This window comes from Megalops cyprinoides, chromosome 13 (assembly GCF_013368585.1).
Source record: "Megalops cyprinoides isolate fMegCyp1 chromosome 13, fMegCyp1.pri, whole genome shotgun sequence".
In the NCBI taxonomy this organism is placed as follows: domain Eukaryota; kingdom Metazoa; phylum Chordata; class Actinopteri; order Elopiformes; family Megalopidae; genus Megalops; species Megalops cyprinoides.
Window position 1 is genome coordinate 5,337,277 of NC_050595.1, and position 15,224 is coordinate 5,352,500.

A 15,224-nucleotide genomic window follows, 5' to 3' on the forward strand; every position below is an offset into this window, starting at 1 on the left:
GAGCTCATTAAGATTCCACCTTTCATTTATACACCATGTGAAGTGACAGAGGGTGTTGAACTATCGTTATTAGCCCGGCATTCTTTAAGACCCTCCCTCGGCTGTTAAACTTTGTCGCTTGCAGTTCACAATCTGTGTCCGTCATGCTGTAGCGGCTCTCAGAGGCTACTCCCTGCTCGCTGGTGCAGAACCATGTCAGCTACATGGTACCCACAATGCACTGGGAGAGTCTGCTCAGCATGCAGCTACTGGGCCTACGAGCTCCGCAGGTGTGCGAGAGTCACCAGGGGCAACGGCGCGTTTTTTCTACAGCTCCAAATTCAGATGCGATTCCCAGTGCAGGGGGATGGGGGGGGGGATGGGGAAGACAGAAACAAAACAGAAAAGGGGGAGAGTGAGGGTGGAGAAAAATATAGAGAGAGAGGGAGGACAGGCAGGCGGACGGCCAGGCCTTACAGGGTGTGTGAGGTACATGAAACCCAGGGTCGTACATTTAAACCGCTCCAACCCTCCGGGGGAAAGGCCCGGGGAGAAACAGACAGATAATTGAATATGAGTCACTGTTAGCAGCATCGCACCCCACCGGTCCCCAGCCCCCAGGCACCCCACTGGTCCCCCCCCCCAAGCTGCCACCCCCCCCCCAGCTCAACGTAACATCGCCTTTCCACAGGAGGGAGGCAGGTTGCAGGGAGCCTGTGTCGCTTCTGCCTGTCACCACCGGGCGATGGCGACGCGGTGCCAGATCTAATGAGGGGAAAAGGCACCGTGAGCTGCACAAAATATGTATTAACGTCACATTTCGCCCAAGCTTTTTACCTTCTGCTGCTCGAAAACGTATACGGTGAAAACGAGGACCAATAGTGCTTACACACTGATTATTTAAAGTGTTGTTAATTTAGTCTGAACAGAATCAATATCAACAGTAAAACAAAAAACAGTGTTTTCCTGAACTCTTTGCTGCTCTTTTAATCAGTCTACTCCAAAAAGTCTACTCAAACAAAAAAAATATATACACAAGAAAAAAAAAAGTTTGTTCACTACCTTTTGATTGCTATTACAAAGTTTCTTGGAAAATTTGTATCAGTATCTCTTTCTTTCTGTACTCAAGATGAATCTCTTGAACGATACTGAAGCATAATTATAATCATATCAGTATGGTATTTTTTTAAAATACAGCACTGGAAGACACTCCAGAAAGACTAACATTTCAACGTGAACACAACGTCAAGGTCTTTCACATTTGACCTTTGCCTAGACTTACATTCAATTCATCTTGGGAACAGAGAAAATTTGTACCTGTGCTTTGCCCCTTCACAAATCCGATTTCCTCTGCAATCTAATTGACTGCTAAGTATTTCAAGAACTAAGTGACTGCAGCAAAAAAAATACGCCTACAGTTCTTCCTGCTCCTTTTAAAACGCTGGAGTTCTGAACCAATATACATGAGTCTCAATGAGTGGGAGCAAAGAACAGACTAATTGCTGGCAGTACTCTTCAGTTCCTAAGTGCTCCAGCGCAGATTAGGGGATTGTTCTACTGTATTTTCACAGCTCGGTTCTCAACCGGAGCAGACGCGACTCCTCTCTCTCTCTCTCTCTCTCTCCCACTCTCTCTCTCTGAGTCGAGTGGCGGTTTACGTGCCATCTGCTATTCTGGTTTAATTGACACCGCTTACTGCAGACTCCACATCTCTGGCTGTCAGTCCCTCTTACGGCGTACACTGGCACTTCAGCGGAATCACCGCGATGGAAGCGTTTCTCATTTTCGAAGGATGTCCTCCCACCTGGCAGCTGAGGCCAGACCTGCCCTGATAGCATGGGTTGAGTGGAGCTGTGGCAGGTACATTTCATACCGATACTGTGGCATGAATGCTGGATGAGCACGAACATTTACATTTACATTTACTCATTTAGCAGACGCTTTTATCCAAAGCGACTTACAATACGAGGAATACATTCAAGCTACAGTATGAAAGGAGGCCTTGTAGTAGGAGCGAAGTGCTAAGGGAGCTGTAAGGGATAAAGCAAGACAACGCAGACAGAAAGGTGAACCGATAAGTGCTATAAGATAAAGTGCAACAGATAAGGTGAGGGTTAGAAATGTTAGTATGTTAGGCGAGAAGGTGAGTTCGGAAGAGGTGAGTCTTCAAGAGACTCTTGAAGATAGAGAGGGACGCCCCTGCTCTTATAGCCTTTGGTAGCTCGTTCCACCAACGGGGAACTGCCTGGACTAGGCTTGCCTTGTGCATAGGGAAGGCAATGCCAGGCGATGTTCATGCGAGGAATGCAGTGATCAATTGGGATTATAAGCCATTAAGATGGAGTTCAGGTAGATGGGAGCGGAGCCGGCAAACACTCTATAAGAGAGCATTAGTGACTTGAACTTTATACGGGCGGCTGCTGGAAGCCAATGGAGCTCGATGAGTAGCGGTGTGAAACTACTCATCGAGCTCCATTGGCTACCAGTAGCCGAACACCATTAAGAGAGTCAGACAGAGCTCCTCAGAGGGAGTCAGTGCATTCACGGTGAGTTACAGGGAGTCAGTGCAGATAGAGCTGTTCCCAGAGAGTCTGTGCAGACAGAGCTCATCACAGGGAGTCAGTGCAGATAGAGTTCATCACAGGGAGTCAGTGCAGATAGAGCTCTTAACAGGGAGTCAGTGCAGATAGAGCTCCTCATAGGCAGTCAGTGCAGATAGAGCTCATCCCAGTGAGTGTAGATTCTGGTTAGAAGCCTCTCACTGGACCGTGTCATTTTAGCAAAGACCTATGACTGATGCCCCAGGCCCCATCATCAGTACTAGAGATTACTCTGTGCCATGCAGTGGACCTTTTCGTAAGCCAGAGAGTGTAGTTTAAAAAAATCCCAAACCCCCGCAGAAGCTTACTTCACTGCATTTTGTGCTGTTGGAGCTTGGCTGTTGTCTGTGGGACATAACTAGATGACAGAAAGAAATACCACAGAGATGTGTTTTATATATATATATATATGAGCTGAAAGAACAGGCTGTGCGTGCTACTTGGCTTGGTGCTTCCAAAATCCATTACAGCTAGAACATCACTGAGAGGTCACTGAAGAAAAGGCTGAACGTCAGCCTCTTTCCAGTAAAATGTGGATTGTTTACACCACCGAGCCCTGATAATGAGAGACATGGTGTAACTTAGAGGCCCGCTGCTGTAATACTAAGCTGTCCCAGTCCCAGAGCTAGTTTGTCCCATTAAATTGAAAGGCTCCACTCACGTAAGTGTATGTTACATTATGTTTTTTCCTGAGAGGGTGTCCTTTGGTGACCAGCCTTACTTTCGCTTGTTAATAATGTATATGTTTGGCTGTTTAAAAAAATCACACCTCAGCCCCTTTCTTCAATCCTTTTTTTTCTTTCACTTTCTTCAATTCAGCCCTAAGCCCTGCACTGTAGTATAGTCTGCTGTCTGTATGCTAGCTGCCCACCAGTATGTCTCTGAACACTGCCATTAGTTGCATCAGCTAACAAGGCTGGCGGTCTAGTTTTGGGAACATGCATCTCCCATGCGCTGATTAATACTGCTTTAATGTACATGCTTAAGACAGTGGTTTCGCAGACTTCCCTGTCTGCTTTACACTGGAGGGAAACCATGTCAGCGTCCCTAATAATAACCGCCCTATGCCCGTCTGTGATTGGATCCACCGGCTCAGATCAGCTCGTTGTGTAAAAACGTGTCTGCTGTCTCTCTCCGGCTTTAAGAGGCCAGCTCCAATTTTGTTAGCTCTCATTCGAATGAATAATAAGTTAGCTCTGTTGCCCCGGTTACCTTAATCCGTTTGTTTCTTTGACTGTCATTTGTAAATAAATAATTGGGTGACAGTTGAGGAAAGCAGGAGGTAGTCTTCACACAGAATTATTCTGGAGCATGCGGTAAGATGGTCTCAGCTACATGTTTCAGCCTGTTAATTTGTAGTCTGCTACAAATCTCGATTTGCCAGCATCACGCTGATTTTAATGATGAATCCAGCCTGCTTCCATACACCCAATGGTCTGAATATTTAAGAGGATTTTTTTACTGTGAGTACTACAGTAGAAGTCAGTGACAATGTAGAGAACCAGTCAAAAGTTTGGACACACCTACTCATGGAAGGGTTTTTATTTATTTTTACTATTATTCTATATATAAATAAATGTATAGTAAATACATATAAATGTGGAAAATAGTAGACTTCAAAATATGAAATAAAACAAATGGAATTATAGAGTGACCAAAAAAGTGTTAAACAAATCAAAACTATCTTTTAGATTCTTCAAAATTGCCAAAAACGTTTTTTTAATTTTTTGTTTTTGAAAGAAATTCATACATAGGCATCAACTTCACTATTTAAGTTTGTCTAACAAAATATTTCAAGCATTTAAGCATAAATCTTTCGATCAAAATGTCTTCAAATGCATGTTTCCCGTTATCTTAATCAAAATATCTTCGAATGCATGTTTTCCATTATCTTATTCAGAGGTGTCCAAACTTTTGACTGGAACTACATTTACTAGGAATGGGACTGCTTCCCTTGCTAAAGAGCCAGTGTATTTTGAGGTGTTGCACACAGGCGCAATTGCCTACTGAGAGGTGTGAGAATATTTGGTGCTTCAGTGCAGTCTCCCACAGGAACACCGTTTGACCCTTTGGGATGGCCCGGCTTTGCGCTGTCTCAGCTGAGGAGAATTCATTAGCGGCTAATTCCAATTTCGCTGCACGGTCGACCCGTCGTTCCCCTGGTCTAATCAATCTTGCCAGCCTGACGTGTCGCAGTGTCGCCCCCCCCCCCCCCCCCCCCCAACATTCAGGTGTGTATTGGTTTCCTGGGAAAGACCACGCTTAAATGTTCAAAAAATCTCCCTTTTTGGCATGCTGTGCACTCCAAGCAGAAAATCCCCCACCAGGGACTCATTAAAAACATCTGGTGTCTGTTAGAAATGTTCCTGTTTTTTTTTTGGTAGAGATTTACTTAATATTTTCAGCACCATTAAAGTGCTGACAAGGTATGAAGTAAAGTAAAGGCAAACAAACATGTAAATCACACATAAGCATAAATAAGCTTACTGCAAGGTTTGCAGTTTGTGGTCTTATGAGCATTTGGTACTACAAAAACGGATGTTCTAGAACTGATTTAGGAGAAAAACAGGGGAATGGACTTCAACAGAGGCTGTAGAAGGTGAAGGCCCCGATTCAAACTAAAAGCTAAATACACTTCGTTCTTACAAATGAGTAGCATGTTTAAGCAGGCGTTATGTATTTTACACACATATTCTATACTGAAAATGTTGGGAAGGAGTTGAAAAAAATCATTCTTTTAAATGCTCTAAGTAAAAAATAAAGCTCCAAGCTGTTGCAATGTATCTGGGGCTTGGTCACATTAAGGCTATTCAGAGTGATGTGCCCTGGAATTCTTTTTTGTTTTGTATGAACTAAACTGCCAGGACAGAATTTAAATGCTGGTGACTCCATAAATGGGGCCCGTGATGCAGGAAATCCACTCAAATGAAGGAGGACGATCACATGGAAGCATCCCCGCCCTGCCCCTCTCTGACGGCGTTCTGCGGACAGCGCTTCCTGGAACATATGGCCTGGTTTACACACAGCAGGGCGGAGCTGGCGCTGGTCTCTCTGCTTTATGACCGCCGGACCCGCGGCGCTCCGGGGTCCCCACGGCGACCGCGCTGTGTGCTGGCAGAGCCCCGCCTCCCGCCGGGATCCGCCCGGCCTCTCTCTCACTCTGCGGAAGCGGGCTCTCGCACCGGCTCCGCAGGTGAGCGCGGGTCCGCGTACGCCCAGCGCCGAGGTTCCCAGAGCCATCTGTGGCCCCGGCGGCCACCCCGCACGTCACGTGTCCCTCCTCCTCTCCTCCTCCTCTTCCCCTCCCTCCATCTGCCCTGCTCCTCCTCCGCCCGCTCCCCCTCCCTCCCCACCCGGATTTTGCGATCTCGAACGCCTAACACTGCGTTCCACACGGCGGCGCCGTCCGACACCTGACTGCCACACTGCTTCCTTGACCACGTTAACCACCATCGGAAACATCCTGCCCGCATATAAGGGGTAGCAGTGTAGCAGGGTGGTAAGGATTCACGGGGTTCACAACCGAAAGGCTGCCGGTACAGTTCCCTGCTGGGGCACTGCCATTGTACCCTTGGGCAAGGTACTTAACCCAGAATTACCCCAGAAAATATCCTGCTGTTTAACTGGATAACATGTCAAAACTGTAACCTACGTAAGTCTGGATAAGAGCATCTGCTAAATGACAATAATGTAATAATGAAAATACTGCGTTCCCCCAAGCGCTGCCCAGAACAAAGCTGCCGGAGCCGATCTCTTTCACAGCTTGTGATATTTTTTTGGCACGTGAGCCAAATGACGGAAAAGGTACTTGGAGGTAATAAAGGCACATTATGATGTAATTGGAGGCCCGCTTTGGCAGCCGTGAGAAATGGCTCCCGTTTCTCCAGAGCGGTGTGGAGATGGATGAGGGCTGCTTTGGGCGGGGGCAGTGATGGAGTGCTCCGATCTACTTCCCCACCCCACCCCCCCCCACGGCCCCTCTCCCACCAAAACGCTCCCCGCGTCTCAGGGGACATTCTTCCACAACGCTCCCCCCCCCCCGCCCACCGGGTCCACCGCACCACCCCAACGGCCTCCCTGGCTATCCCTGCCTCATGAAAACGGATGTGCAGAGCCGCAGATATACTTCCAGTTCCTGTTTCAGAATGTTCTATGTTCACAACCTGCCTGAAAACGCCGCCATTAATCACTTGCCCTGTGAATAAACACCAGTCTGATGACGCCGATTTGCATCTTGCTGTTCTCCATGTCCCAGCACTCCAAAACCATCACACAGTGCATGTCACAGTATAACGTACAACTTATAATGCTCATAATACTTATAATGAACTGTGTGTGTGTAAGCATTTAAACACCTATATATTCAAATATAACTATTCAAATATTTATAGTGTGTAACACTGAATGAACATCTGACCTAATCTTACCTTCCACTGGCCTTTTTAGTGGAAAAATTCTATTTCTGTCCCTACTGAGAAAGTTAGCTCCTACTTAGAACATTGGGTCTATGAGATAACAAGATCACAGTCACAGCGATGCAGTTTACAACAGGGATTCAAGGGACACTGTGATACAAGTGTCGACTGCCTCTATTCCCAAAGAAAACGCCGCTCTTTACAACTTTCAGGAAGCTCACAGATCACAGACAAAACATCATTTATGGGCTGGCTTTTTTCTGGTTATCTTTACCTGCCCAATACCTGTTTTAACGTATCCAGTAAGATTTTTTTTTTAATTGACAAGCTCAAGATGGGTTTTGATGTATTCGTTATGTGGAAGACCTGTGTGATTATGGTAATTCTTGTGATTTATTCTTTTTGCACAGCACTAACAGGCAACCATGAGCACTGCCACAGCTGCGTCTCCTCTGATGACCAGAGATGATGGATACAATCGCGGCACTTGTTCATGTGCATCAGGTCTGAGCTGGCACTGTGCAGATCCACAGATACCTACATCATCTGGATGGTCTGATAGTGGACACATGAGATCAAATTAACCCATCCACATAATATAAAAATCAATGGGCCTGCGCAGAGCCTGCTCTGAGCTGATGGCTATGAAGGAGCAGGGGGGGGTTTCTTTAAGCTGATCTGTCCTGTTCCCCTGCCCCCCCCCCCATCTCTACGGAAACGGGGCTGCCGGTTCCATCTCGAGACTGAATTACACACTGCTCAGCGACACCTAATAGCCCGTGACGTGGCTGAGATATTTCATATCCCTCATAATTTGCAGCGTAGCGGGGCAGGGGCCGGGCTCTTTCCGAGGTTTTTCCAGGCTGATGGGAGATGATTTCGCCTCAGAGAGCCGCGGCAGCGATCTGACAGAAATGACGGGACTCTGTGAGGGAGGCTGCTAAAGGCTGCGCGGGTCACCAGTGTGGTGCCTCCTTCTGGTTCAAATCTGCCACTACACCCTGGCCCTCCAATGGACTACACTTGACCCAGCCTGAAGCCCAAGCTTCATCACTCATTTATGGCTGAGGTTAAGGGCAGTGGGTGCAGTGCTTGACTACCTCACATTAAATAATTTATTTGCATAAGTAGATTCCCTTATTTAGGGCAACTGGCATCACATTTAATGACGGATTACATCGACACAACACAGAAACTCAGGCTAAAGTACATTCCTCAACAGTACAACGGCAGTGCCACACTGGGATTTGCACCTACAAGCCTCTGGCTACACCCTGTTTCCTCACCATTAATCCTCACTGGTATGGACACACTCACCATACGCAGAGATACCCATTACGTGTCAGAGGGCTGTCATCTGATGCTCTTGTCCTCATTAATCAGCCTATCTTACAGTATTTAACAAATTAGCTGGCCAGCTAATTGGCTATAGCAAAATTAAGTATGCCTCTTGTGGACAGCCATAACAATGAGGATGAAATATAACTGCTACTGTCCATTTACGTAACAGGAAATGTTTACTGTTTGCTGATTAAGAGGGTGAAACACTTGCTTCTTCTGATAGCTTGGCCTGTGGGCACACAGTTGTTTCACTATAGCGCATTTGTTTCTGGTACTGAAAGGTCATCTAGGAGGCATGGTATGAGACAGTAAAAAAAACCCAATTTACTCGGTATACTCAATACGGGCACGAAATGGCTCACAGGACCTGCTGTTCGTCAGTAGGAAAGCCAACTGCCTTTTTTAATGGAGGAAAAAAAGGCATTAGCCAGGAGACCCAGAGACTGGGATCCATCCAAGTGTCTGTTCTCAGTCACTGCGTTATCTTGTTGATGGCTGGAGCCGTAACCAGCTGGAAGAGGTCTCCCGGCGGGTGACAATACTCTGGAAGAGATGCGACTCCATTGCAGGCCACAGTCACACAAATAAGGGACGATTTCAATTTCAATTACGTTTAAGACCGTTGTGTCTTTGCACTGTGGGAGGAGGCCTCAGTGCTTGCTCAGACTCCACATTCAGACCCAGGTGTTTGTCTTTTGTCCCCCCCCCTCCATTTTTATTTTCTCCTTTTATCTGATAGCGCAGTGGAGGGCCAACTCATGTTTTATACATAAGCTTTAATGAACACTTTGTTAACCCCCAGTCCAAAAAAAAAAAACCCCAAAAAACTGCCTTTCATCATCCGAGTGTCTTTTAATGTGTCTCTTTAAAGGGGCGGTAGGGAAAATGGCAGGGAGGGGATTAGCGGAATATCTGAAAACATCAATTAGGCCGGCTGCCATTTAAATCAAAGGAACAAGGCCCTTTCGCCACGCAGTAATGGCATTTGTGAGAGGCTCCCGTGACTCGTTAAGGGGAGAAACGTGTGAGCTCTGGATGGGAGAGCCGCGTTGAAGAGCCAGTTTGAGACACCGTGCAGTAACAGGGCGGGGTAGCACCCAGGCCCCCATTAACCCCAGCGACACTGAGGGTGGGGTTCGGGCATGCACAGGTTGGGCAATTAGGAACAGGATTAATTGGGCACTGGCGTGGCAGTGTAGCATAGTGGTAAGGAGCAGGACTTGTAACTGAAAGGTTGCTGGCTCGATTCCCCACTAGGGCACTGCTTTTGTACCCTTGGGCAAGGTACTTAATCCAGAATTTGCTCAGTAAATATACAGCTGTATAAATGGGTAACATGTAAAAAACTGTTGCCTATGTAAGTTGCTCTGGATAAGAATGTCTGCTAAACGTCAGTAATGTAACTTAATGGCTAACCCTCACCTTAATCCCAATTTCCCCCACCTTCCTCTGCCCTCTTGATGCTCTCAGCTTCCAGCCTGGACACTGATCTCCACAGCGTATTTTAATGAAACTGGTGCCTCAAACCTAGCGCAGTAAAATGTGTTGAGGAATATCTGAGCCGTGTGGGTCCTTTTTAAAGACTTGGCTTGGAGCTGAACCGAGGATGACTGTCCTCTGGCTGGTCTGAATATAGCATCTTCCTATCCAATCTGTCCAAGTGTTCTGCCACTGATAAAACCAGCACTGCTTGTGGCAAATTTCCAGTTTATTAGGTAGAAAATGGATTGGTCCATCTACATCTGCTCCGTGTATTTGTGTCATAACTGACCCACGTCTGTTGTCTCCTCTCTGAAAGCCATTATCTGTCTACTGTATGCGTGCGTCGTCTCATGACCACGCAAACCGAGGGAAACGCATTAGAGGCACACCGCGCCTCACTGTCATTGCCCGTAATGTGATCTCATTACCGATTAGAGCTCACATCCACTCTCCTCCTCCCAAACCCCCCATCCATTTTACAGCGGATCTGCTTCATTATCACGGCTACGCCCTCCCCACGGTCAACAGCGGGTCATTTCCTGCCCCGGGGCTTGTTCCTTCATGCTGGTTCCCGCCCCACTGCCTCGTGGGTAAATGGTGTTTACCTGTTTGTTTCCTAACACTGGAATTACAGCTTCGCTAACTGCGCACTGAGTGACGACAGTCCACAAAGAACAGAACATGAGCCTTGGTCCAAAGAGATACGAGGAAGTGCTGAAGAGACAGCAGCATCTTTCATTTCTGTGTGTTTACTTGTGTTGTGAAAATCTGATTACAAACAAAACACATAATAAATGCAGAGAGCTGTACAAGAAACAACCAGTAATGTATGTCAGAGAATTCAACAGACAGATGGACAATGGCATACAGTACGTGGTAAGATAACTGGATCACTCACAGGGGTGGGGAGTCTGGGTACATCACGTTTACTTGAGACAGAGTCTCTACATAGGAGTCGAAGTCGAACGCCGGAGGGAAGTCCTCAATACATGTTGACCTCAGCTCTCCAACAGACCCGCCGTAGGAAAAGCCATCAGGAGCTGTGAATAGAGGGACAGTCTTTCACACACTCACTTCAAAACAACAAGCAGTGTGGACCCCAGTCACTTCCTGTGTGTTACAGCAAAAGCCCAAGGGACAGGAAAAATTGGCCTGTCCTTAATGCCATTCTCTGTACTATTGATCCATATGGATTTATTCCTGAGTCTGTGCTGTTGTATCAAACCGAGAAACAGCACTCTAACAGGAAAAGAGAGGAAACACGTGGGTTGATACACCTGAGTGGTGGATGGAGGGGGGTTAAGGACAGAAAGACAGAGGAAGGAAGTAAAGGAGGAGGAGGGACGGGAGAAAGTGAATGAGGAGAAAGAGTGAAGGAGAGGGTAAAAGAGGGAGGGGTGAACAATGGACAAAGGTCAAAGAAAGAATGAGAAAAGAAAAAAAAAAAACATCAGCTCTCGCACAATACTATTCAATCTCAACGGATTTCAGATGTCTTTTCGGTCAGCTCTCCAGCCCATGAATCTCACGAACTGGCCAATCAAAAGCCCATACTCAGAATGAGCCTGTGTCCTGTGGGCCTAAAAAAGCACCCCCGCCCCCCGCCCCCCCCCACCCCCGTGAGAAAACTACCTGGAAACAAACAGCTCAACAGCTTCAACCCCTTGCGATGTCAGTCACCCCCTTGTTTAACGCAGTGAGACCCCCGAGCACCCTTTTGAGAGGCCATGGAGATCAGTGGACTTTTGACAAAAGTCAAAAGGCTTGAAAGTTCAGACCTCTGAGGACCACGGCCATGTGTCTGAACCCACTGCCAGTCTTTAAGCAAGAGGCCCCTGGGTACCGTCTTCTTCATTTTACCTTTCACATCTGCTCCATCTCTCTGACACCCATCTACAGAGCACAAAGCTCTGGGGCGAGAGCAGGCGGGCCCACTGAATGCCCCATACTTCGCCCGACTCCTGCCCCCAGTCCCTGGTGGCCTGGGTTATAGAGGCCAGCAAAGGAGAAACCGAATGCAAAATTCATGAGCTGAGATTTTACAATAGATGGACGCGGCCGAAGCCCTAAAAGGAGCTGGGTTTTATAACCTCAATAGCTGCACATTTTCAAAGGTTTATACCACACTTATCTGGGTTACTTTGGGGTCTGACCTATCTACAGTTTGTATACACACTGTGTGTGTGTCTGGAATGTGTAACTTTGTCTAAAAAGGTAGTGTGTGTGTGGTGTACTGACATAATCATACTGGCCTTTTTGTGGGTGTTCAGAGTCAACAAGCAAGAATTACACGAAACACAAAGAACATTAACTGAAGACTTCAGACCAACAGTCACAGACCGATCAGTAGCCCGAGAGATGATTACATGTTTGGTGTCTTGTGTAAAATAAATAGCGACTACTCATGCCTCTATTTCCTGCAGGCCAAACTGACAGGAGGCCAGGCCTGCAACAGCAGAGTATTACTGCTGAGCACACAGACACAGCAGTCAGACTGCAGTCAGAGCACACAGAAACCTGCTGCACCTGCGGGCCATGCCACTGATAGCTGTGATCATCTGGCTGATGGCTGGTCTGGCTCATCTATGTGTATGTGTATGCGTGTGTGTGTGTGTGTGTGTGTGTGGGTGTGTGGGTGTGTGTGAGTGTGTGTGTGTGTGAGAGAGAGAGAGAGAGAGAGAGAGAGAGAGAGAGAGAGAGAGAGAGAGAGAGAGAGAGAGAGAGAGAGAGAGAGAGAGAGAGAGAGAGAGACAGAGAGAGAGAGACAGAGAGAGAGAGAGAGAGACAGAGAGAGAGAGACAGAGAGAGAGAGAGAGAGAGAGAGAGAGAGAGACCCTTAATGATGCTGACTTGACCAAACTGTCAGGCGCTGCTGAGTAGAATGTAGTGGTACTAGAGCAGGTGCTGTTGCGTAAAATGTGATGCCAAGAAGAGAAGCTGCAGTGTAAAATATGATGCAACTGGGGCAGGGGCTACTGGTTACTGCTAACCTGCTACTGTAACACACACACAGACACACACGCACACACACACACGCAATCCTCACTATCTGTACCCTATCTGTTAAAGTAGGGTGCTTCCACATGTTTTTCCCCTTTATTAGCCTTTGTCCATCTGATGTGTGGGAATGATGCGTGAGAAATTGTTGTCTATAACATCACTTATCATAGTTTTTTTGGTGTCTGGTATCACACTCATGGTCCAACCACCATGTAAAAATCAGAAATCCACAGCAGAAAAGACTTCATGACTTGATATCCAGCCACAGAGAACTGCTCTGCTCACCCCTTTAATATGTGTCTTACACATGTTCAGGTGCTACAGTCACAATTAAACTAGGCTGTGTAGCTGTATGAGGCAAATTCAGCATAGGTAATGTCATAAGCAGATATGCTATTTTTATTATATATTTTATATAAATTAGTGTTGATGCACCTACGACATGCCAAAGCCCTTTGAATCTCCTTCAGCGGATTTACTGGGTAACAACATCAGAACCTACTGTGATGACTGATACTGGTGACTGAATGAGTAATTGTGACTGTGCAGATTCTGACGAGTGAATGAATGATTGTAATTGTGACTCCGCAGATTCCGGAGCTCACCGTAGCTGGCCCGCATGTGCGGGTTGCGCAGACGCCCATCCTTGCGCAGGCTGCCCACGATGATGGTGACGCAGGAGAGGAAGAGCACCAGGCCGATGACGATGCCCGCCACCACCAGCGGGGACACCAGCAGGCTGGCCTCGCTGCCCCCCTCCCTGCAGTCTGGGTACTCATGGGCCGGGCCGCTCTGGTTCGAGCTCATTCCTAATGCACAGGGAGGGGGGGGAGGGGAGCGGGGCAGGGCGGGGAGGGGGGAGGGAGAGGGAGAGAGAGGAAGGAGGGTGGAGCAGAAGGAGTGACAGAGGGAGAGAGGAGAGAGTAACAGAGGAAGAGAATGGTGAAAGGTTAGAGACCAGGGAGGGAGGGATAGGGAGAGAGGAGAGAGAGGGAGAGAGTGGTGGAGGGATAGAGAGGAAGTAGGGAGGGATAGATGGAGAGAGGAAAAAGAGGGAGAAAGCGGTGGACGGAGGGGGGGATAGGGAGGGAGGAGAGAGTCCAACATACGGAGAGAGAGGTTGAGAGTTAGAAAGGAAGGAGGGAAAGAGTTTGTACTGAGATATTCTCACCTCACAGACAAATGCTGACCATGCAGACGACATGGCTCATGTGGAACTACACACAGCACTGTGTGAGACTTTAGTTCTTTAGTGGACAACACACAACACCATGACACTATTATTCTATAGACCACTACACACTGTGCTGTGCGAGACTATAATTCTACAGTGCACTACACACTACACTGAGTGAGGCTATAATCGTACAGCGCACTACACACTCCACTGAGTGAGACTACTGTCTTGTAGTTCGATACACACTACACTGTTACCTTGACCCACTGGACTTTCTTGCACACAGACACACACACCTTTCGACAGACCACATTTAGACCATATTCTCGACAGAGCACCCTGGTCTCCAGACTGCAGCGCTAAATATTTAATCCTGCCCCATTTCAATTTTTAATTCACAGGGAGGAACATTTTCATAATGTTAGCGTTGAAAGCAGACTTTCAGTTGGCCCTCTCTGCTTCCCTCTGCGCTTTCATTAGAAAGACGAGGAAACAAAAAAAACTTCGAACACAAAACAGCCACAGCCAGAATAAAATGGCTGCCGTTACATACTGTCAGGGGTGGCTTCTTAACCTTTCTGGTGGAGATAAACAGCAGACAGAAATCTAATCAATTTATTTATGAGGAAAACAGTTTAAATGCTAATCATATCTGCCTGCATTCATTCGTACCCCGCGGAAGAATTTATGCCACAATGGAACTCTTAAAATATTCAGGTTGATCGTAATTGCTGTTAATCTTTTAATCCTAAGTGAATGTTGTGTGTCTCGTCAAGACCCGGCATGCTACAGGAAGCTATTTGAATAAATTGGTGTTATGATATTAATTTCTTGCTTCTGTGCAATGTTTGTCATTCAGCTGTAGTTATAAACCGCTTTGTGACAGATTTACAGAGATTTAAAAACAGGGACTGAAGGTAAGTCTAATGTTATACGGTGAGCAGTAGTTGCCTTTGAGCACAAGTTGTTGTGTAAACGCCTTAATCTTGTTATTCTCACATCTGACTACACACTGGATATGGGAACCAGGCTTGTAAGCAGAAGTTACAGGTTGCATGTTCAAATCCTGGTGCGGCACTGCTGTCAAAACCATGTACTAGACAATACTCTTGAACTGATCCAGTAAATATCCAACAGTGTAAATAATATGTGAAAGTCAGTCACATATGTCATTAGCTATTGGGTTTCCCCTCAGCAAATAACTTTAACTCTCACTCTGCCAGACCAATC

General features: G+C 46.9%; 1 protein-coding gene across 1 annotated transcript in view; it reads right to left on the bottom strand.

Annotated features, from left to right (window-relative positions):
* LOC118788102 (protein BEAN1-like) overlaps positions 1 to 15,224 on the bottom strand; it is a 45,892-nt gene that overhangs the window by 2,151 nt on the left and 28,517 nt on the right. The window contains exons 4-5 of the mRNA XM_036543973.1: positions 13,423 to 13,626; positions 10,716 to 10,857 (exon numbers count right to left, since the gene is read on the bottom strand). Of these exons, the coding sequence (XP_036399866.1) occupies positions 10,716 to 10,857; positions 13,423 to 13,626 (346 nt within the window). The remainder of the gene's footprint in view (positions 1 to 10,715; positions 10,858 to 13,422; positions 13,627 to 15,224) is intronic.